Genomic DNA, 23,144 nt, shown 5'->3' with positions numbered 1-23,144 from the left:
ATTGGTTCCTGTTCACCTTGATTATTATCAAAAGACGGAACAAAACCTTTAGGGTTTATCTGTGGGACACAGATTGATCCTTTGATAGACTTGTCTGTGGGAGACAAATTTGTTTATTGTCAAAGCCTTCGATTTTGGGTCGTAGGAACTCTTAGTTGTGGGTGAGACCAACTAAGTGCGCAGTATCCTATTGGGATCAGCGGCGCAGGGAGTACAACTGTACCTTGGATCAGTGGAGATTGTTTGTGGTTCAACTACAGTCAAGTCCGAAGTTAGCTTGGATTAGGATAGTGTCTGTGGCGGCTTAATACAATGTGTGTTCAATCTGGACTAGGTCCCAGAGTTTTTCTGCATTTGCGGTTTCCTCGTTAACAAAATTTCTGGTGTCTGTGTTATTTCTATTTCCGCATTATATTTGTTTATATAATTGAAATAATACCGGTTGTGCGTTTGAATCAATCAATTGGAAATCCGACCTTTGGTTGTTGATTTATATTGATTGATCCTTGGATATTGGTCTTTGGTACCATCCAAGTTATTCCTTGCATTTGATTTGAACTCACAGTTCTTGATTGAGTAGATCAAATCAATAAGAGAGATATAAACTCGTTGATATACTTTTAATTGATTCTTAAAAGTATATTCGAGTTTGTCCATACAGATTGATAAGCGAAATATTGGGTGGTGTTGTTAGACCCCCGCTTTTTCACAAGGTGTATTAGGAGAACCCTGCCGACTATACATCCGCCGACAAGGTTAGTAAACTGTTAAGCAGCCGACACGCTTTGAATTTAGTATAATGACGACTAAAATCGAACACAATGATTCTTAAAAACTTAAAAAACTTTAGAAACTTAATTAGAGCATACAAACCTTAAAAACTTAATTAGAGCATACAAACCTTAATTAGAGCATACAAACATTAAAAACTTAACCCTAACACATTTGGGACATAGATAGTATGTTTTCCGGTACACAGTTTCTTAGGATAGGTAATTAGCTTCATCTTACCATCGCAATATGGATTTGTGCATGGTAGAAAGTTGATTTTAGCAACTTCATCTTCATACGGAGCTAGGCGCTCATCTATCCAATAGAAAAATCCACAACAAGTGCATTTTGGAACATACGGATGATATACATCTCTTACTACAACTTTCATGAGAAATAAGAATGCCTTACAACCTTCAATAGTGCATTTGCTTCCTTCAACGGGACAATCGTTTGCAAAATGACCACTTAGTGTACAAAGACTACAAATATTTGGTTGTTGCACTTGAAACTTCCATTCTTTATGCAAGGTTGAAGATGAAGTTGAGAATGCTTTTATAATAACAACACACCTAATGTCTTGATTTTGAAATTTATAGCCGTTGAGCATTCAATGGCTTGTACTTTGTACCTAAAAAGTAATATTTTTATGCTACTAACATTCAAGTCGGCAAGGTCGAGATTATAAACCACGCCGACTGCATATCCATGACATCACTATAGCATATATCATGGGATGGTCGGAAAGGTCGAGCTTTCAAACCATGCCGACTTAGTAAAACTCTAATATTGTCTAAAACTGCACAAAAAAGAATAAGTTCTAAAGCAACTGAAACTGAAAATTAACATAAGTCAGGTTTAACAAGTCTAAAACCACAATTTAAAAGTTCAAAACATAATGTACGAGTTCAAACCACAACCTAAGTTTCTAAACCAAGTGAAACATAATAAAATTTAAGAATTTCATGGATCCTTGTTGTTGTTGTTGTCTTCTTCCACATCACTAGATTTTTCACCACCACTAGCTTTTTCACCAGCATCAGCTTTTGCTTTTCCCTTATATGGACCTATGTAGTCACCGGTCTCATTGTAATAGGGGTTCACTCCAGAAAAGTCACATGCCCTGAAAAAAGTTCTTGGATCAACCTCCTCTTCTTCCTCATCTGATGATGTGCATTCTTCATAGTTGAGGGGATTGCTAGGGCTCTCCATAAACCTTAGAAATTCTTCAGGATATTCCTTACCCATCAGAAGTAACTTTCTTACAGGGCAATTCTTTTCATTTTCATCTTTAGGATCTTCTAAACCAGGATAAATCCTGTCAATAAATTCCAATAGCTCTGCTGCATTGCTTACAATACAAGGGATATCTTCTATTTTTTCCGGTGGGAACCTAAACAATACACAAATAAGAGATACGAAAATTCTATACATTGAAACATGGTTATGATAATACAATCGGCATGGTCTATAATCTAAATATTGCCGACTAAAACTTAGTCGGCGAGGTTATAATCATATACCAAGCCGAATACAACACTGCTGGTATGGTTTTATTAACGAAAGATGCCGACTATGAACTCAGGAAAGTCAGGTTTCTGTGACATCAAGCCGGAAGGGTACAATTTTAAGATTATGCCGACTAGAAAAAAGTCGTCAGGGTTGGTATAATCATATACCAAGCCGACTAAAACACTGCTGGTATGATCTTCATGTTACGACCTTGCCGACTAACACTGAAATCCTAAGGCCGGAATCCTATTTTTAAAAAACCATGCCGACCAAAAACCCAGAAAATCATCATTTTCGATTTCTAACCTAATATAACAATCAAAAAACACAAAACAATAATGGGTTTGAGTTTAGAAATCACTTACAGTCTTCTTTTCGCCGGTGGAGGGTTCTTTTCAACATTCTCAGGGATTGCATTCTCGTGTTTACTGATTTCACTTGTTCCAACTTTTTCCTTATCTTTTCCCCCTGATTTGGATCTTTTGTTATTACCTGTTGAATCTTTGTGGCTGCTTGATCGTTTGGAATTAACCATTTTTGTGGAAAATCAAAATTCACAATTTGCTGCAGGGATTTGCAGAGAGGTTAATGGAAGATGAAGGAAGAAGAGAAGATTAAGAGTTGATTTAGGTTTTAATTTTAGGATTAACCGATTAAAATATGATTTAATTTTTAAATTTATTTAGTTCAAGATATTAAAATAAATTTATCCGTATTTTACCTCCCCTTAGTAAGGGCATTGAGTCCATTTAAGTGTGGGTATACCCCGATCAGCCTGGAAAAATATCTGAAGTGAAAAATCAAAGGAACCAAAGTTGGCATTAGGTCTTAAACCCTTAAAGCTACTCGCGCGTGGATATTTCATCGGCAGGATAATCTATGTCCAAGATTCTCTGTATCCCTATCTACTAAAAAGGTCAAAAAAAACTCTCTGTTCTTCTCTCTCTCTCTTCTAATGGCTTCTTCAACGCCACCTTCACTCACAGCTACAGCTAAACCCTATCATCATCAAAACCACCCTTATCCTCAAAGCCAACCTCAAAATCGTCATCAAAATCACAGATTTGCTCAAAGATTCAATCTTTCCAACTCTTCTACACCTAGAAATCATCATCATGCAACAACTAGAAACAACCCAAACCCCACTACCAGTTTATCATCATTGCCGCCATTACCACCGTCAAAACCAGAGCTTGGTCTCGATTTCAGAGGTAAAAGATCAACACGTTTTGTATCAAAAATGCATTTTGGTAGACCTAAAACAGTCTCAGACAGTCGTCATACATCATTAGCTGAAGAAGTACTTCAACAAGTATTGAGCTTTCAACATTCTAATGGTAAATCAATTGAAAATATTCTCTGGGGCTATGAGTTTAATCTTGGTGGTTCAGAGGATTATGTTTTTTTAATCCGTGAGCTTGGGAATCGCGGCGAGTGTTCCAAAGCTATGGCGTGCTTTGAGTTTGCTGTGAAACGAGAGCGTAAACGGAACGAACAAGGGAAATTAGCTAGTGCCATGATCAGTACACTGGGGAGGTTGGGGAGGGTAGATTTGGCAAAAGGAGTGTTTGATAAGGCAAAAGCAGAAGGGTATGGTAATACTGTTTATTCATTTTCTGCTTTGATTAGTGCTTATGGCAGGAATGGTTATTGTGAAGATGCTATTAAGGTGTTAGAATCGATGAAAACTTCGGGTTTGAAGCCTAATTTAGTTACTTATAATGCTGTTATTGATGCTTGTGGTAAAGGTGGTATGAATTTTGAACAAGCAACTGAAGTGTTTGATGAAATGGTTGGGAATGGTGTGGTGCCTGATCGGATTACTTATAATTCGTTATTGGCTGTTTGTAGTCGTAGTGGGTTATGGGAAGAAGCGAGAAATTTGTTTACTGAGATGGTTTATAAAGGGATTGATAGAGATATCTTTACATTTAATACGTTGTTGGATGCTGTTTGTAAAGCTGGTGAAATGGAATTAGCGTTTGAGATTATGAGAGAGATGTCTGAGAAGAAAATTTGGCCTAATGTTGTAACATATAGTACGATGGTTGATGGTTGTGCGAAAGCTGGGAAATTAGAGGAGGCGTTGAGTTTGTTTAATGAGATGAAGTTTGTTGGCATTAGTTTGGATCGGATGGCATATAATACGTTGGTTGCTATTTATGCGAGGTTAGGTAGATTTGATGAAGCTTTGGGTGTTTGTTTGGAGATGGAGAATGCTGGGATAAAGAAGGATTCTGTAACTTATAATGCGTTGTTGGTTGGTTATGGAAAACGAGGGGAGTTTGATGAAGCTCAAAGATTGTTAGAAGAGATGAAGTTGGTTAATGTATCTCCTAATATCTTGACGTACTCGACTTTAATGGATGTGTACTCGAAAGGGGGCATGTATAAAGAGGCTATGGAGACATTTAGAGAGTTTAAGCAGGCAGGTATGAAAGCTGATGTTGTTCTGTATAGCTCGTTGATTGATGTGTTTTGCAAGAATGGTATGGTGGAGTTTGCTGTGTCTTTGCTTGATGAGATGACAACGGAAGGAATTCGACCTAATGTTGTCACTTATAATTCAATCATTGATGCCTTTGGAAGATCTGCTACGGCAAGACTTGAAGATGCTACGACTGATGAGATTGATCTGTCAGAATCTGAGCCGTCCACGTGTATTGTCCTCACAAGTGTTCCTGAGAGTATTATAGGTTTCAGTGAAGGGGATAACCAGGTTATAAGGATCTTTAAGCAGCTAGCTGCTGAAAAAGAGAATCCATTGAAAGAGGGAAATATAAGAAATTCTCAAGAGATTTCGTGCATTCTGGGACTTTTTCATAAGATGCATGAACTGGACATTAAACCAAATGTTGTCACCTTCTCCGCCATTTTAAATGCTTGCAGGTAACTTTTTTAGTCCCTCTGGAAAAGAAAATTTTGGGTTTTGGTATTGTTGCATTTGAACTAGTTTTAACTTGGAATTTCTTTTTGGGATTCTCTTATCCAGTCGTTGTGATTCATTTGAAGATGCTTCTGTGTTATTGGAGGAACTCCGGTTGTTTGACAATCAGGTTTACGGGGTTGCACACGGACTTCTGATGGGCAGCAACGAAGATGTTTGGATTCAAGCTCGATGTTTGTTCGATGAAGTCAGACGAATGGACTCTTCAACAGCATCTGCCTTTTACAATGCTCTAACTGACATGCTATGGCATTTCGGACAGGTGAATTGCTTAGTTCTTTGTTGGAGCTGATAAATGTTTAGCTGCTTTCCTAGCCTTTTTTCTTATTATGCAGTTTTGACAGGGTGACTGCGCGCCCTGTTCAGTTGTGGAGAATATATTTTCTATGGTAGAGAACTTCCAGCACTTAAATTCCAAGTGGTACTATGCTGTCTAATAGTTTCATGCAAACATTAACTGCTTAGACGCTCTAGTTGTCCTGCTACATAATCACTTAAATGCAAATTGTGAAGTCACGACTATTCTACTATTCAGAACTTCAAATTGAGGTACTCTTTTTTTTTTGAGGAAATTTCGGATGTAATCGGTGAAAGTTGTTGAACTTATCTCGCTCCATGAATGAAGCACTGTCTCAATAGATATGCTATCTAGATGCTGGTGTATGTGATACTCTACGAATAATAGCTATAACATGTGTGATTTCTTATAGTGGCCTTACAAGTCCTTATGTTCTTGGTCCAAAGACTTACTTCAAATATTGTCCGATTGATGGCTTATGCTGATGTGTTAAGCGATGCATACTTCTATTCATTGCATGGACTAATTCCGAAATCTGTCTAATATTTCCTTGCAGAAACGAGGGGCCCAAAGGGTCATGCTTGAAGGTAAAAATCGACAGGTATGGGAGAACACATGGTGTGATTCTTGCTTGGATTTGCACATGATGTCCTCCGGTGCTGCTCAGGCAATGGTTCATACGTGGTTGCAGAATATACGCTCTATTGTTTTTGAAGGTCGTGAATTGCCAAAACTAGTAAGGTATGTATCAGCTCGATAAATAAGCAGAAAACCCATACTGTACATCAACTTGAATAATTTTACTCATTATTTGACATCCTTAAAAAGAACCCATTTGTGAACTTCCTCATTATTCTCAATTTAATCCTCTATCCATGCAGTATTTTGACTGGGTGGGGCAAACACAGCAAAGTAGTTGGTGATGGCACCCTCCGACGTGCAGTTGCAGCTCTTTTGACTGGAATAAGTGCACCATTTCACGTAGCTAAAGGCAATCTAGGGCGTTTTGTATCATCAGGGGCTATTGTTTCAGCTTGGTTAAGAGAATCTGGGACTCTGGAAGTCCTCGTTCTCCAAGATGACAGGATTCATCCCGAAAATGTACAGTTGGATCGAGTCCCAAATCTGCAAATGCTCAAGTTGTAGTTGTTCGGGGATACTAACTTTTTTGTTTTCCAATTGGTCTTTGCTTCTGCAGATCATGTTGGTAAGTGTAACCCACCCTTGTAATCTATATGTGCAAAAATGTTGAATAGACATTCGGTTTATGTCTACTCCTCTTTGTTGTTTGTCTACCTAACTTCATGTATGTCATTTCCATCTTCATCTTGTACTTTAGTCCATTTTCAGAGAACATGAGGAAATGGTGGCGGAGAAAAACTTTGTTGTAATATATTTAAATCCAGTTTTATCTTTTGCATATGATAGTTGTGAAACATTTGGATAAGCATATCAGGGATGAAAGTAATTCGGAATGGCGCGTACTCTGGATAAAATGCATTGATTGTTTCAGAAATCATTCTACAAGAGTAAGTCAGGTCAGCTGAAATAAAATGCATTGATTGCCAGATCGCCTCTGTACAACTATAGTTCGTGTGCCAAGACTTGTTGCAGTTCGCTTGAGCTTGAAAAACAGCCTAGCACATGATCCTTACTTTGTTAAGCTCTGATAGTTGTTTGTGTCTCCTACAGCTTGTTAGATTCTGTTTTTTTGTGGACATCAGTACAAATTATGCAAGTTACAAGATAGGATTCGACCTTTGCAAGTCCTGGAATATTAAGGCGAGAAATGACTCGTCTGGTCAAATGCTACATGGTCGTCATCAAAATTGGATTTACATGTGTTTGATTAATGGAATAATAATAAAGTAATAAAAGTAGAAAAGAGACCAATGACTTTCGGAAGTAGTTAAGAATAAGGTACTCTCCAACTGTTATTCAACCACTTTTGTGAATAGCGCGTTCCAAATAGTACGGAAGAGAAAATTCAAAGACTTTTGAATCCTACTAAAGCTTTCCGTCATATTACAACCTCAATTTTAGAGCCCCGAAGCACTAACTTTTGAAAGTTGAGAAATAATTGATTTAAACTTTCCAAGATGTGGTGAAATCGCTTCGCCTTCTTGCATTTTCAGATTAAATAATTGTTCACACAACATAATCTTTCCCGAGGCTGATGACTTTTGATACAACTTTTCAAGTTTATCCATAAGATCCTTCGTACTAGTTTCCTCTTGTACGTTATTGTAGACTTCCTCCGTTAGACATCTACGGATCACGGCTACACACTTGCGATCAAGAGTTGTCCATTCATCGTCTTTGCGTGCTCCATTTTTCGCAACTCCACCCAATGGATCAGCAACGTCTTTCTCATATAGGTAGTCTTCCATCTGAGACTTCCAAAACACAAAGTTCTTCCCATTAAAAACTTTAACCCTAGTCACCGTAGTTTCGTTATTATCACCCATAACTCCCACTCCAATCGTACTACGATAAACCCTAAAGCTCTAACCCGAGCTCTGATACCAGTTGTCAGGATTTGCTTATGGAATCACTGACAACCGCGGAATAACGGATCTTGAGATATTATGATGAATAATAAGTAAACCAAGCACAAGTAACTATAATAATACGAGAAAGATAAATCAACTCACAAGACACAAGATTTATAGTGGTTCGACCAATACATACAACTTGTATATATTGTCTACGTCCACTTTGAGCCGCACCAACTCAAATCCACTATGAAGAAAAACGATTACAACGTCGTGTGAATCCCAACAAATCCTTAGTTACACCGCAATAATTACCCGAGACGATAACCTTGTCTCTTGTTCCTCACCAATATGCTCTCACAACGAAACCCTAGCTTTAGCCCTAGAAGCTATATAAGAAATATCTCACCGATCTCTTAATCGTTTTCAACACAATACAATTCTACAAGACCTAATTACCTATTTATATAGGTTACAAACTTGGCCACCAAGAATCCTAGCCGGTTTAGGAAACCCCTTCCCTAAATAACCACGACTAACTTTAGGAAATAATAATTATTCTTCAATAACTAACAATCTCCCACTTTGAAAACTCATTTATTGTCTTCAATTCTCATTTTCTTCAACTTTGGATTGACGATGCTAAAAACATATTCTTTGTCAGTGCGGCTCCCCTCCCAAAGAGACCAACTAAAGCCTTGCAGAGCTTTAGCTTGTCTGATGTAACTCCCTTGGTAAACATATCCACCGGATTCTTCAAACCAAGAATCTTCTCGAGCTTCAACTCTCCTTCTTCTAAGAGATCCCGAATGAAATGATAACGAATATCTATATGCTTCGTCCTAGCATGATAGGCTGAGTTCTTGGATAAATGTATAGCGCTTTGACTGTCGCTAAACAAAACACTATCTCGTTGTTCCTTTCCCAACTCATCTAACAAACCTCGTAACCAAATCATATCCTTGATCGCTTCTGTTACTTCTATGTACTCCGCATCCGCAGTAGACAATGTCACCAACTTCTGTAAACGTGAGTTCCAACTCACTGCAGCTGACCCCATAGTATAACATAACCGGTCGTACTTCGCCTTTTATCTACATCACCTGCGAAGTCTGCATCCACATAACCCCTCAGGATAGAACCACCTTTTCCATAACACAATGGTACGTTTGTGTTACCTATCAAATACCTGAGAATCCACTTCACATCTTCCCAATGTTGTTTTCCTGGGTGCTTGCATATCTACTCACTACTCCCACTGCATGTGCAATATCCGATCTCGTGCACACCATAGCATACATTAGACTCCCAATAGACGATGAATATGGTACGTTAGCCATGTAATCCTTTTCTTCATTTGTCTTCGCACACTGCATACTTGAAAGACGAATTTGACTTCCAAGTGGAGAACTAACTGGTTTAGCATTCTCCATATTGAACCTTTTCAACACTCGTTCAATATATTCAGCCTGACTAAGCATAAGTACACCCTTAGCTCTGTCTCTTATGATCCTCATACCAAGAATCTGCTTTGCTTCACCAAGATCTTTCATAGCAAACTCACTTTCTAATTGTTTCTTTAAATTCTCAACTTCTTGTAGAGATTTTCCGGCAACCAACATATCATCCACATATAGTAATAATATGATGTAGTCAGAACCGCACCTTTTGAAGTAACAAAAATGATCTGCATTACACCGCGAGTAACCACCTCTATGCATGAAGTTATCAAACTTCTTGTACCACTGTCTCGGGGCTTGTTTTAAACCATACAAACTCTTCTTTAGCTTGCACACCATCTCTTCCTTGCCTTTTATTATGAATCCTTCTGGCTGCTTCATGTAAATTTTTTCATCTAGGTCACCGTGAAGAAAAGCTGTCTTTACATCCAACTGTTCAAGGTAGAGATCGTCAGAAGCCACTAGACTTAACACTACTCGAATAGTAGTCATCTTCACAACTGGAGAAAATATCTCGTTGTAATCAGCACCAGGTTTTTGCTGGAAACCTTTGACAACCAACCTCACATTGTAGAGAATATCTCCATTTGCTTCAGACTTCATCCGATAAACCCACTTGTTATGCAACGACTTCTTACCTCTTGGTAATTTTACTAACACCCAAGTGTCATTCTCCTCAAGTGAATTCATCCCATCTTCCATAGCAAGTTGCCACTTTCCTGAATCATCAGCCGCTAGTGCTTCTTTAAGATCTTCAGGTTCACCTCCATCCATAAGTAATAGATAATTCAGAGCATAGCTTGGGTTTGGTTTTGGAGTTCTTGATGATCTTCGTACTTCTTGTGGAACTATAGGAGTAACTCCCACTGCAACATAAGTCTCTTCACCTTGTACTTCTCCGCCATCTGCAACACCGTGCCCTTCTTGTACCACACCTTTTCCAAAGACATCATCAATATCGATGTACTACTCCTTATCGATGTTTCTTGATCCGACATCTTCAACTTGTGTTTTATTACTGTCCTTGTACAACTCATTCTCATTAAAAGTGACGTCTCTACTTGTAATAACTTTGTGACCCTCGTAGTCCCAAAGTTTATACCTAAAAGCGTCATTTCCGTAACCAAGAAATATACCCTTCTTTGCTTGAGCACCTATCTTAGAAGTCTCACCGGGACTAAGATGAACATAACCAACACAACCAAAAACTTTCGAATATGAAAGATTTACCTTTTTGCCGGTCCAAACCTCCTCTGGTATCTTCATATCTAATGGACTACTAGGTGTCCTATTGATTAGATAAGCAGCCGTCTCTGTTGCATGTGCCCAGAAGGTCTCGGGCAAACCAGACTGCAACCTCATGCACCTAGCATGTGCATTCAACGTCCAATTCATACGTTCTGCTACTCCATTATCCCGTGGCGTCCTTGGAACTGTCCTCTCCAAACGAATTCCATTTGTAGCACATAGCTGTAAGAATTCTGTTTTTTCATACCCACCACTGTTGTCTGATCTTAGACACTTCAACTTCAGACCAGTTTTTGTTTCAACCAAAGCTTTCCACTTCTTAAACACTTCATACACCTCGAACTTATTCTTCATGAAATAAAGCCACACCTTCCTTGAGTGATCATCAATAAATGTGACATAATATTGGAACCCTCTATGAGATGCAACATCAATTGGTCCCCATACATCCGTGTGAACCAAATCAAGTTTTGCACTTCTCAAGTCTCTTCCTCCTGTGCTGAAACTAACCCGTTTTTGTTTTCCAAGAACACAGTCTTCACAAAAACTCATATCAACAGACTTCACCTTAGGTAGATATCCTCCCGAACATAGAATCTTCATATTCTTCTCACTCACGTGTCCTAATCTTATATGCCATAAGTTAGTGTCTTCAACACTACTAGTCACTGCTAAAGTAGTTCCATCTGAAGTCCGGTATAGAGTACCGACTCTAACTCCACGAGCTAATACCATAACTCCTTTCTTCACTTTCCAATTGTGTTTCGTAAGCACAACTTCACAGTCATCATCACAAACTTGGCCCACAGACACCAAGTTCTTCTTCAAATTTGGAACGTGTCCTACATCCTTCAATTTCCATGTCGAACCGTTGAATTTCAATATCACATCACCCAAACCAATGATGTCGCACGCTTCACCCTCACCCAAGAATACTTGGCCATGGTATCCTTCTTTATAAGAGATCATAATACTCTTATCACCTGTCGCATGGAAAGAATCTCCCGAGTCTATAATCCAAGACTCATCTTGCTTGTCCTAAGAGAGTAGTAGGAAACCTTCCGTAATCACCTTCTTGTTATCAACAAGGACCTTCACCGGTTCCGCAGCTGCAACTACGTTGACCTCTTCTTGATCACCTTTGTTTCCACCATTATTAACACCTTTGTTTTCCGGACAATCGCGCTTGAAGTGTCCTACTTTCTTACACGCCCAACACTCAACTACACCTCTAGGCCGGGATTGAGATATCCCCCTATACTTTCCTCTAGACTTCCATCTAGATTTGTTGTTGTTGTTCCGATTTGAACTCCTGCCTCTATCTTCTTCCTGCAAACTTAAGGCCGATCTTGAAGTACTAGAACCATAAACTTGTTCTATTCTTCTTTCCTCTTCAGCAATTAACCTTTGTTGCACATCATCAAGCTTCAACTTCTCGCTCCCGGAGGAATTGCTAATGGTTGTCCTTGCAGTCTCCCAACTCTTTGGTAATGACGACAACAACCGTAAAGCTTGAACTTCATCATCAAAAGTAATACTAACTTTTGAAAGTTGAGAAATAACTGATTTAAACTTCCCAAGATGTGCTGAAATCGCTTCGCCTTCTTGCATCTTCAGATTAAATAATTGTTCACACAACATAATCTTCCCCGAGGCTGATGACTTTTGATACAACTTTTCAAGTTTATCCATAAGATCCTTCGTACTAGTTTCCTCTTGTACGTTATTGTAGACTTCCTCCGTTATACATCTACGGATCACGGCTACACACTTGCGATCAAGAGTTGTCCATTCATCGTCTTTGCGTGCTCCATTTTTCGCAACTCCACCCAATGGATCAGCAACGTCTTTCTCATATAGGTAGTCTTCCATCTGAGACTTCCAAAACACAAAGTTCTTCCCATTAAAAACTTTAACCCTAGCTATCGTACTTTCGTTATTATCACCCATAACTCCCACTCCAATCGTACTACGATAAACCCTAAAGCTCTAACCCGAGCTCTGATACCAGTTGTCATGATTTGCTTATGGAATCACTGACAACCGCGGAATAACGGATCTTGAGATATTATGATGAATAATAAGTAAACCAAGCACAAGCAACTATAATAATACGAGAAAGATAAATCAACTCACAAGACACAATATTTATAGTGGTTCGACCAATACATACAACTTGTATATATTGTCTACGTCCACTTTGAGCCGCACCAACTTAAATCCACTATGAAGAAAAACGATTACAACATCGTGCGAATCCCAGCAAACCCTTGGTTACACCGCAACAATTACCCGAGACGATAATCTTGTCTCTTGTTCCTCACAATATGCTCTCACAACGAAATCCTAGCTTTATCCCTAAAAGTTATACAAGAAATATCTCACCGATATCTTAATCGTTTTCAACACAATACAATTCTACAAGGCTTAATTACCTATTTATATAGGTTACGAACTTGGCCACCAAGAATCCTAGCCGGTTTAGAAAACCCCTTCCCTAAATAACCACGACTAACTTTAGGAAATAATTGTTAGTCTTCAATAACTAACAGATCTTCCACCAATAGCACCTCCGTCTCCTCCATTAACACCATCATCACCTTCTTCTCTTTCTACGTCCTCATTTTCCATCAACAACACCGCCTCCTCTTACTTCTATTTTTCCCACCACTACATGTCAGATCCTCCACCAACACTACTTCTGCCTCCTCCTTCTATCATCTAAAACTATCACCAATACCTTCAAGTTGGTTTCATCAAATTCTGACAGTTTTGGTTGGTGAAAACAATACATTTATGATGAAACCAAACTTGGTTCATCGTAAACTTGCCTATTTTCTATCATGAAACCAAGGATTTTAATGATGAAAATTAAGTATATGATGAAACCAAATTTTGGTTTCACCTAATTTTTGCGTAGTTTATTTGGCCTGACTTGGAAGTCGGCGTGTTTGGTTTGATCATTTATGTTATGTTGGTAAAATGACAATATTTGGAAAAATGATGAAACCTAATCAGGTTTCAAATCGTTTTTTTTTTCATTTTGTTGAATATTGATCTCTATGAAACCAATTTTTGATGGTGAGACACAGGTGAATTGTTTTTTGTTAAAACTAATTTTAGTCGAGGAGTTAACGGTAGTGGTGGTTGTGGCGGCGATGGGAGTGGTGCAGTTGAAGGTGGTGGTAGGTTTCATCTTATTGTGTTTCATTTTTTCTTCTTTCTTCCTTTTCCTTTCTTTTATGATGAAACCAAATTTTGGTTTCACCTAATTTTTTTCTAGTTTATTCGGCCTGACTTGGAAGTCGGCGTGTTTGGTTTCATCTGTGTTGGTGAAATGACAACATGTGGAAAAATGATGAAACCAAATTTTGGTTTCATCTAATTTTAGTGAAACCGATTTTGGTTTCATCATTTTTTCTTTTTGGTTTCATCAGTTTTTTCTCATTTTGTTGAATATTGATCAATGAAACTCATTTTTTGTGGAGCTGGCGGCTGGTTGGTGATGGTGGTGGTGGCCAGCGATAATGGTGGTGTTTTTCGGCGGCGGTAATAGTCGTCGGCGTCGGTGGTCTGTGGTGGTGGTCGACGTCGACGGCGGCGGCAGAGTGGTGGTCGTCGTCGGCGGTGGTCCGTGGTGGTGTCGGTGACAGCGCTGGTGGCGCGGTGGATGGCGACGACAACGGTGGTTGGCGGTGGTGTTGCTCGGCGGCGGTGGTGGGTGGCGACCGGTGGTCGCTGATGGTGGTGGTCGACGGCGATCGGTGGTGGTGTCGGTGGTGTTGCTAGTTGCTGGTAGTGGGTTGTTGTTGTTGGTGATAATATAATAAAAATTAAAAGTGGGGTTGATTTTTATTTTTGTCGGGATGATTTAAACTAGAAGAGTAATATAGATAGTTTATGTTGAATGGGGTTTTTGTGAACATTTTGTTTTGTTGGAGTTTTTGTTCATGGATAGTGATACCAAAATAGAATAGAGGACGGTCTTTTTGAAACAGAATGAGTACAAATAGCTATCAGTGGAAAATTAATCATTATTAGAGTATTACCAACTTACTGCTTGGAACACCCTTACAGCGGCGCTTACATAGTTGTTAAACCATGTTTTTGATCCAATTGCCCATCGGAGGATTAATACATGCAAATAAAACAAAACAAACAAGTTTAAAAAAATCAATTATAAAGTGATTTTCTTAAAAGAACACCAAGTGATTGTTTGGAACCTTTCCAAGATTTAGGAAAATAGGAAAATATTGGCCAAGGCGATACCGCGAACTTTTATAAAATAACTACATATAGTCTGTCCATTGATTTCCGTCAAGCAAGCAACCACGTTCAAGTACTAACTCATATGCGCTAGTCAATATGTACCAGGTAGTATATTTGTAGGAACATGGAACATGTGAGAGACAGATTCAAAATGAAGTGGTTTGGATACTTTTCTTATTTCTCTGCTCAAATTCTCGTTACTAAACTTATACAGAATGTGTCCTCCACCAACTATATATAGCAGTAGATAAGGGATAAACATAACCCCAAAACAGGATTACTATTAAACTAATGTTGACACGTGCTTGTGTACGTGGCTCATACATGGAGTGGATGTGGGTCCCAGAATGGTGGACAGCCACATCATCTAATCGACTTACAACACTCCTCCTCGGATGTCCGCCATTTAAAATATTGCTTCGTCAAAACTTTGTCAGAAAAGTCCGTTAAGATGAAACTTGTTTAGATCTTGTCAGGAAAAACCGTGTGCGGGAAAAATCTGAATAATACCGGCGGTTATCTGATAACAGTATCCCAGGAGTACTCTATGGATAGATATTTCTTTAGATGAAGATCACCATTCTAAGATTGTTATCTCATTAAAAACCTCGTCAGGAAAATTTAGAGGGACAAAACCTGAACGTAGGAAAACATGAGTCCTCAGAACAGTGTTGAACCCGCAGATGTTGCCTCGTTAAAACCTTGTCCAGAAGAACCCAGAGGGACAAAAACCAAGACGAAGGAAAAAGAGTACAACATGTCGAACTGCGGATATCATTGGACTTGCATGCCTTATTAAAACCTTGACAAGGAAAACCCAGTGGGACAAAACCTTGACTAGGGAAAAAGAGTACATGACATAATGTCCAATGTGCCCATATCCATAATCTTTCGTGGCTTTACTCCCCCTGATGAGTAGCCTACCTGGTTGATCATTTTGTCTAATAATACTGCATAGAGATTACAAACCATCATTTATTGTCTTCAACGGCTTCCTTTGCTTGAGAAACTTGGTCTGATTTCACTCTCTGCAATTTCTTAATGATCATATGGTTGTATCAGCCTTTATTCTCCACTAGCTTTGTCTGAACAATCATAATCGATCGGAGGATGAACAAGTATCCTCTACTACCAGACTTATTAGCTAGGAAAATGTTTAGCTGCTTTATTAAACCTTCCAAAAATCAAAACTTAAACAGCCTGATTGGTTTATCTATGTGGGAGACATCTAGTGATCTTTTATGCGAAAGATCAAGCTTAATGGTACCACGAAGATGAAGGAGTTTTCTTCGGACCAATGTCTCGATATTGGTGCTGGATAGAACCAGACTTACATGTTTACTACAGACCTAATATCAGGTGCCTATAACATATCTCAGTTAATGTACCATTAGTTTACACATCTTTTGTGTAATACAAACCACAGAATGATACATCTCCTTGGTTGAGATGTAATCCGACCAATCTTAAAAATAAGAGATAGAATGATTAGCTTATCCATTTAAATATGTCTAAACCTTTATGGTTGAAAAAATTAAAGGACTTCTAGCTATAATTCTCAATCAAATTGGGCCCTTGTTTTACCGAGATTTTCCATCTCGAACTTCTGCTTTAAGCATTTTTGTGCTTTGGAGAAATCTTCAGGAGTTCCAATTAAATAGATGTTGTATATTTCAAATCTAGTAAATGCATAGTTTATGAGCATATAAAATGGTTCACATATCCCTGGGTAATATAAGCATTCACTTAGACGATTGATCACTTTCGTCCTTATTGAGTAAATGCTATGACATGGTAATTCTACTGGAAAAAACTTCAGGAATTTACATGCTTCTTTATCTAGTCTTTCATACAGATCCGCAATAACCACATCAACTAGATGCACATCGAGTCCTTAAAGACTTCCAGACAAATACCATAAAGGTAGCTGCATCCATAATATGGAATATGTTACAAAGAAATCCATCTCAGGTTCCTGTAAAAGACTTTGTGCCATTAGTTGACTTTACTTTTCTCACTATGCATATACACCCACCTGTAGCCACTAGGGGTTACATTATCGGATGTCGGAACTGCAAATAACCGTTTGTGGCCAAGAGTAGCTCACATTATCGAGTGTTCGGGCTGCAATACCAAATTTATGCATTTTTACGAGAATCTGTTATCCTGCTTTGATCTCTCCTGGTTTAACCAATCATACCTTTGATGACATTTCTATAGAGAGTGGTTTAAACCAACAACACCTACGGTATTATCAGTGGATACTTTGACTATGTCATCAACAATCATTGGATTACGATCGAAAATTTCTTTATTGCATGCGTGCCTTATGGAAATCCTCTCATTTTGAGGTTTCAAAGCCTTTACAGAGACATTCTCTTATTAGGAGAACTATACTCAGAGAAACTAGATCTTCTACTGATAGTCTCTTTGAGAGCACTATCTTTCAATGATTTTGACTGGCTCTTCCTTTTAAGAGGTGCAGAATGTTTCAAGTCAACTAGTCATCCACGCTCAAGGTGTGTTCTAAGTGACACACTTTTTACTACATTTACAGCTTCTCAAGGAAGCAATTTGATTTGCAATCTCTAAAGATGTCTTTCAGTGATGAAAACATCAAGGTGAGATACATCCTGGTTTATCTTTGTGTAAACCGGGATACTTCATGCCATTTTTCAGGCGATAGCCTTTCCTCCCCAAAACGGTGGGAAGACTTCTCATCAAATTTGAAAATCTTGTAATAGAGTAGTAATAGCAGTGGAATATAACACGTCTCAAACAGAAAAACATGACAATGGTTACATGAGTAATAAGTTCAAAATGCACAAGAACATCAAATGTGCTCACCATCAATGCCCAAAGCATTACTAGGATGATACAACATCCATAACTGATAGAAAAGAGTTTCTTATAAATCTATATGAGTATAGATACGTAGTTACAACCCAGGTGATATGTCCATTAATTTATGACTACCAGACCATACTTCCATCAACCTGACCATTTTCCGTGGAAACTCGTTCTCAAGGTTGGCGCTATACAATAAGCGACCTTAGTTTTCTCACCACGCTCTTTGATTAGAATCAAAGTCGTAACCGATGCTGAGACTAAGGTCTCAAGAGCGTACACAAGGGAGAAATCACATTAATATGGATTGAGTTCCATACTTTCCAATCAGATAAACTTTGTCGATAATTCCTTTGCAAAGGGGGGATATCCACCCACATCGATTTCAGTAGCTACTCCGAGTATTATCGACGACCAGTTAATAACGATCTTACATCATTCTCTAGAGTACAAGGATATCCTAATCCATTGGTACCAAACTTCAATATGCGGATATTCTTTCTCAAAAGATATCAACGCAACTTTTATGGATATTCTCCTCGTCAGGAGAGATATCAACTCATCACTCAAAGAGAATATGGACGTTATCTGATTTGATTGGCATACCTCATACAAGAGGTTTTCGTCTATTCTTCTAAGCATATTTCCAGACGAAACAATCACTGCGATTACATGGAAAGCCTTGCAAGGACTTTAATATATGCCGAATAAAGCAAGCGTACTCTAGCTAAATCTAGAAACATAGTAATCTTCAACACCTCAGGCATTTCTCGGTGTGAGAATTTAGATGAGACACAATTGGATTTAACCAATGTCGTCGACGATTCTCCCCCTGATCCTTAGGCGGGACGTCTCATCAACAAAACATTCAGTTCTGCATGACTTAACCTATCAAGGGAGCAACTGGGTGCAGAAAACAATAACATGCAACCCAGGAGAGGTAACTGATCAGGTTTCCTCTCTCGTTTACTGTCCAGCTTGGATAATTTTAAGAATTTACATTGTCATGTAAAATTAACAGTAAACTGTGAACGAATTCTGTGACCATAGACATTATCTCAATATCAGTACCAGTCCTGCCAAGACGACCGACAGAGATCAACAACAATGAACGACATTTCAAATGCGCGTATCGTGTCTTTTATGTCACAACGATAGCAGAGCTCTTACAGGCTCAAAGATGGTTATTCACCCAATGATTATGCTTCCGTCCCATATTATTCCACTTCTGGTGGTACGGTGGTCATCAGGTTCTTAAACCCGAGAACTATTGTGGTTCCCATATTCAAATATGCCTACCACAATTGTATTTTCCTTCTTCGCCAAAGATAAAGTTATTTGCATAGGTACTAGCGCAAATTTAATTCACCAAATTCAGGATTTTAGGTAATAGCTCATGCGACGAGAAGACATGATATTAACTCTAAATATCATTTACAAAAATGCAACACTTATTATCGCTCGACGTTTGTATATCTACGAGGCGCAATTAACATTTGCAGCACTCAGTGTCGTTGACACAAAATATACAAAGTGAAAATTAAGCACTAGCTCTTTAAAGCTCGTCGATGCATATAATAGGCGCATATTATGCACATCGTAAAGCTAGCGGGAACACATAAGAGCGCAAAAATATGCGGCTCTCCTTATTGCTCACTGTAACATTTTATACGGAGCATATATCTTCTCAAAATTTCATGCCGAACTAAATTACCACAAGAATCAATGGTGAAAACAAGGAAGAAAACATTCAAAATGTAATCTGTACGGTTCTTACATAATACCGACAAATCTCCAATTTCGTCAATTAGGGTCGACGAAATATTAATTTATCAAAGTTGAAATATGAACACATTCTTTAACTTAAAAGAAATTGTCTCGATATTAATTGTTGGTCGTTTCAAGGACCGTTGATAGAGACTGGCTAACCGTGTTAACCCGATGTCAATTTTTCATCACATTCCGACCTTTAGTGGAACGACTTTGAATTCTAGAGATTATCATAGCAGAGGAATGTTAAAATTTTGCTATCTCCAAGGATGCAATAATTCCTCGCTCTGCCAGTATTAAACCGTAAACACCACAAAAATTAGTGATGTACCAACAAAGGTAATTTTATTTTCTACGCTATCCAAAAGGACGCGGAAAAACCTTCCGTTGGTTGGCTAAAACGGAAAATACCAGAATGCTACAAAACTCAAATATTTGGCTAAATTCGGAAACCGAATAACATCACAAATATGAGTCGTTGCCAATACGTACCTATTTTGGATACCTCCTCCTTTACCACAATAATTATTTATGCTATCAGTAGCACAAACAGGATATGGTAAGATGTCTAACTTCTCTTCTAACAAGTCCTAATTAAAACAGAAAACGAGTTAGACATGATAAGAATTGCATATACATAACTACTTAACAATAGTTAAATTAAACATGCAAGAGTCGAAGAGAATTATCTTTTTCGTATCGCCAACCATTGCCGGTTGTCGTAGAGCAATTGGTGCCAATAACGTTTTAAAAATAACTACATATAGTCTGTCCATTGATTTCCGTCAAGCAAGCAACCACGTTCAAGTACTAACTCATATGCGCTAGTCAATATGCACCGGGTAGTATATTTGTAGGAACATGGAACATGTGAGAGACAGATTCAAAATGAAGTGGTTTGGATACTTTTCTTATTTCTCTGCTCAAATTCTCGTTACTTAAACTTACACAGAATGTGTCCTCCACCAACTATATATAGCAGTACATAAGGGATAAACATAACCCCAAAACAGGATTACTACTAAACTAATGTTGACACGTGCTTGTGTACGTGGCTCATTCATGGAGTGGACGTGGGTCCCAGAATGGTGGACAGCCACATCATCTAATCAACTTACAACACGAACCAAACTATTCAGAAATTTAGGCAGTGGAAAAATAGTGTCCATCATAGATGGGAACACTAGATTCTAATTGGCTATTATTTTTACGTTATTTTAATTAAATATCGGACTATTTGTTTCAAAGTCTAATGATCCGTGAGTGGACAGTTTTAGTGAACAAGATTTTTTTTCTCCCTTTCTTTCTCTAATTTTTCTTTACAGAGCGAAAAATAAAAAACCATCAAAAGATGGTTTACAGTTTCTATATTTCTGATGAAACTGTAATCATCAAAGCAAATTCGTATTTTCTTTCTTCTCTAATTTTCCATTGAAGAAGAAAAAAAGTAAATACATCGAAAGATGGTTTACAATTTCTATTCTTTTGGTGAATCTGTAGTCACCAAAATTTGGTGTTGATTCAATCTTAATCGCCTTTACGGCAATGAATCATATGCATGGTTGAAATATGTACGGCCAATTAAATTTGGTATCCTTGTTCTCTATACAAGGATCATGTGATTTATCTATATGGTTTCTATTTTTCTTTTTACTAGAAACCATAGTCAACCACAAAGTGGATTTTTCCTATGGGATGACTAAAATGACGATGTATTTTTTTTTATTTTGTCGATTAAATTTTGGTAAACTGTACAAACCAATTGATATTGGATTTATCCATCTATAATGAGATGCAAAAATTGGTATTCTAAGAACTTTTAGCCAATTTTGGTTTCTGATTTCTGTTTCTTCAAAGAAATCTTTATCAACCAAAAAGTAGACGATTTCTTTATTTTTCTCAAAAGAATCATTTATGTACACTAATTGGATTTGATTTCATCTATAAGCCAAGGATTTGATATTGTTATTATGGTACAAGCCAATTGCAAACACCAACTGCTGAATTCTCAAAGGATGTTGTGCAATTTTTTTTCCTAATACTAATCTCCTAAATTAAGACCGTTCAACTTGATATTGAAATACGGTTGGACACAAAGATCAATGGGTGCGCATCCGGTTTGTTAGCCAATATTATTAGTCCTTGTAGTGACTATATCGGTCTTAATTTTATTTCTTTTCATAAGGAAAGTGTCCATAATTTCAACTTGATTTTCTCATTGGCCATATCACGATTTTTATTGTTCTGGAGATTTATTTTATTTGTATGGCTGTAACCAATAAAATCCATGGTTGTTCAATTTGTATCTCTAGTAGATTGCAATTTTTGGGACAATTTTTGGGACAATTTTTTTATGGCTCTTGGAGTCAATATCTATTGTCTGTTGGGAGTATATATATTTAAAAACATAGTTTTTTAATTTATATCAAACTTAGAGAAATAGTGTGGTGGTATTATTTTGGGCTCCCACACTATAGACTTGGGTTCAAGTCTCACCCCATGCATTTGACTAGGTATATTTATATATCTATATTATTTATTTAAATCCGAGAGAGCGGGGCCTTGGAGGTCTTGGGAGGTCTGGTGATTCAGAAACTGGTTTTTTGCATATTTAACTCTTGATTTTCAAAAACGGTTTTTTCAACTTAATATTATCCAATTAATTCTATTAATTTTTGGTAATTATATTGTTACCGTTTTGTGACTGTTATGGAGGATTTTCAGTTAGCACTAATTGCAAAATTGATTTTCATTAAAACCGTATTAATTTCTTTTGAGTTATAAAAGAACAGTTTCTGGAGAAGATGAAATACAATTGTTTTTCATCTATTTTGAGTTCTGAGCAAGTGTAGAAAGAGTTGTTGTTGGTTCGATTTCTCACAGTGCAGATAAATCGTACAAGAGAGTTATCAGATGTTTTATCCCATAGGGTTTTCGACAAGAATCGACTGCTAGCACACAATCAAGAGGCAGAGTCGGGAAACATCTTAAAGATAGCGACCTAGTTCGCGACTCAGCTGTTTGAGATCCGTTTTGATTTTGTAAATTGTTTCCAACACTGTCCACACTGGTATTCTTAACATCCAGAAATTACTATGAGTATATGTCCTTGAATTAATCGGATAATACTTTACGAAATTTATTTTCGTTTTTATAAGATGAAAATATTTCCGCCATAATCAGGGAGGGACTATACACTACCAGCAAAAGTTGGTGTTAATTAACTTGAATGTTGTATCAGTTTCTATCCCATCATGATTAAATTGAAAAGGGATGTCATTGACTAGGCGCGAAATATCACATTTGCTTTTACATATGTGTTTGCCTCTTTAAGAGGAAAATCCAGTCACATCTAGTAAAATAAGTAGCATTCCATAATAGGCTACTGGTAGTGCTCCAATTGAGTGTGCCAAAAACACGATTCACATTCTCAAAGTTATTATCTCCTCATTTGAAGAGAAGGATGTTATAATGCCCGTGGGCGCTGGTACCAGCAGTTCTATGATTATTTTTTTTCTTCCAAGATA

The 23,144-nt window shown here is 37.8% G+C and overlaps 1 protein-coding gene across 2 annotated transcripts; it reads left to right on the top strand.

Moving 5' to 3' along the window:
- The first annotated feature begins 3,173 nt into the window (after positions 1 to 3,173).
- Positions 3,174 to 6,950, top strand: LOC113334448 (pentatricopeptide repeat-containing protein At2g31400, chloroplastic-like). 2 transcript variants are annotated; one of them, XR_003352804.1, is made up of 4 exons: positions 3,174 to 5,172; positions 5,276 to 5,492; positions 5,575 to 5,779; positions 6,085 to 6,224. XR_003352804.1 is itself a non-coding variant. In XM_026580699.1 (4 exons), the coding sequence occupies exons 1-4, from the start codon at positions 3,239 to 3,241 to the stop codon at positions 6,672 to 6,674; spliced, it is 2,601 nt and encodes an 866-aa protein (XP_026436484.1). In that variant the 5' UTR covers positions 3,175 to 3,238; the 3' UTR covers positions 6,675 to 6,950. The 2 variants fall into 2 exon arrangements, 1 of the variants encoding a protein (XP_026436484.1); XM_026580699.1 differs by lacking the exon at positions 5,575 to 5,779 and adding an exon at positions 6,410 to 6,950 and having other exon boundaries at positions 3,175 to 5,172; positions 6,085 to 6,269.
- Positions 6,951 to 23,144: the final 16,194 nt, after the last annotated feature.

The sequence above is a fragment of the Papaver somniferum genome, unplaced genomic scaffold (assembly GCF_003573695.1).
Source record: "Papaver somniferum cultivar HN1 unplaced genomic scaffold, ASM357369v1 unplaced-scaffold_137, whole genome shotgun sequence".
Classification (NCBI taxonomy): Eukaryota; Viridiplantae; Streptophyta; class Magnoliopsida; order Ranunculales; family Papaveraceae; genus Papaver; species Papaver somniferum.
Note: the sequence above shows the minus strand (reverse complement) of the source record. Positions and strands in the feature narration are given on the sequence as shown.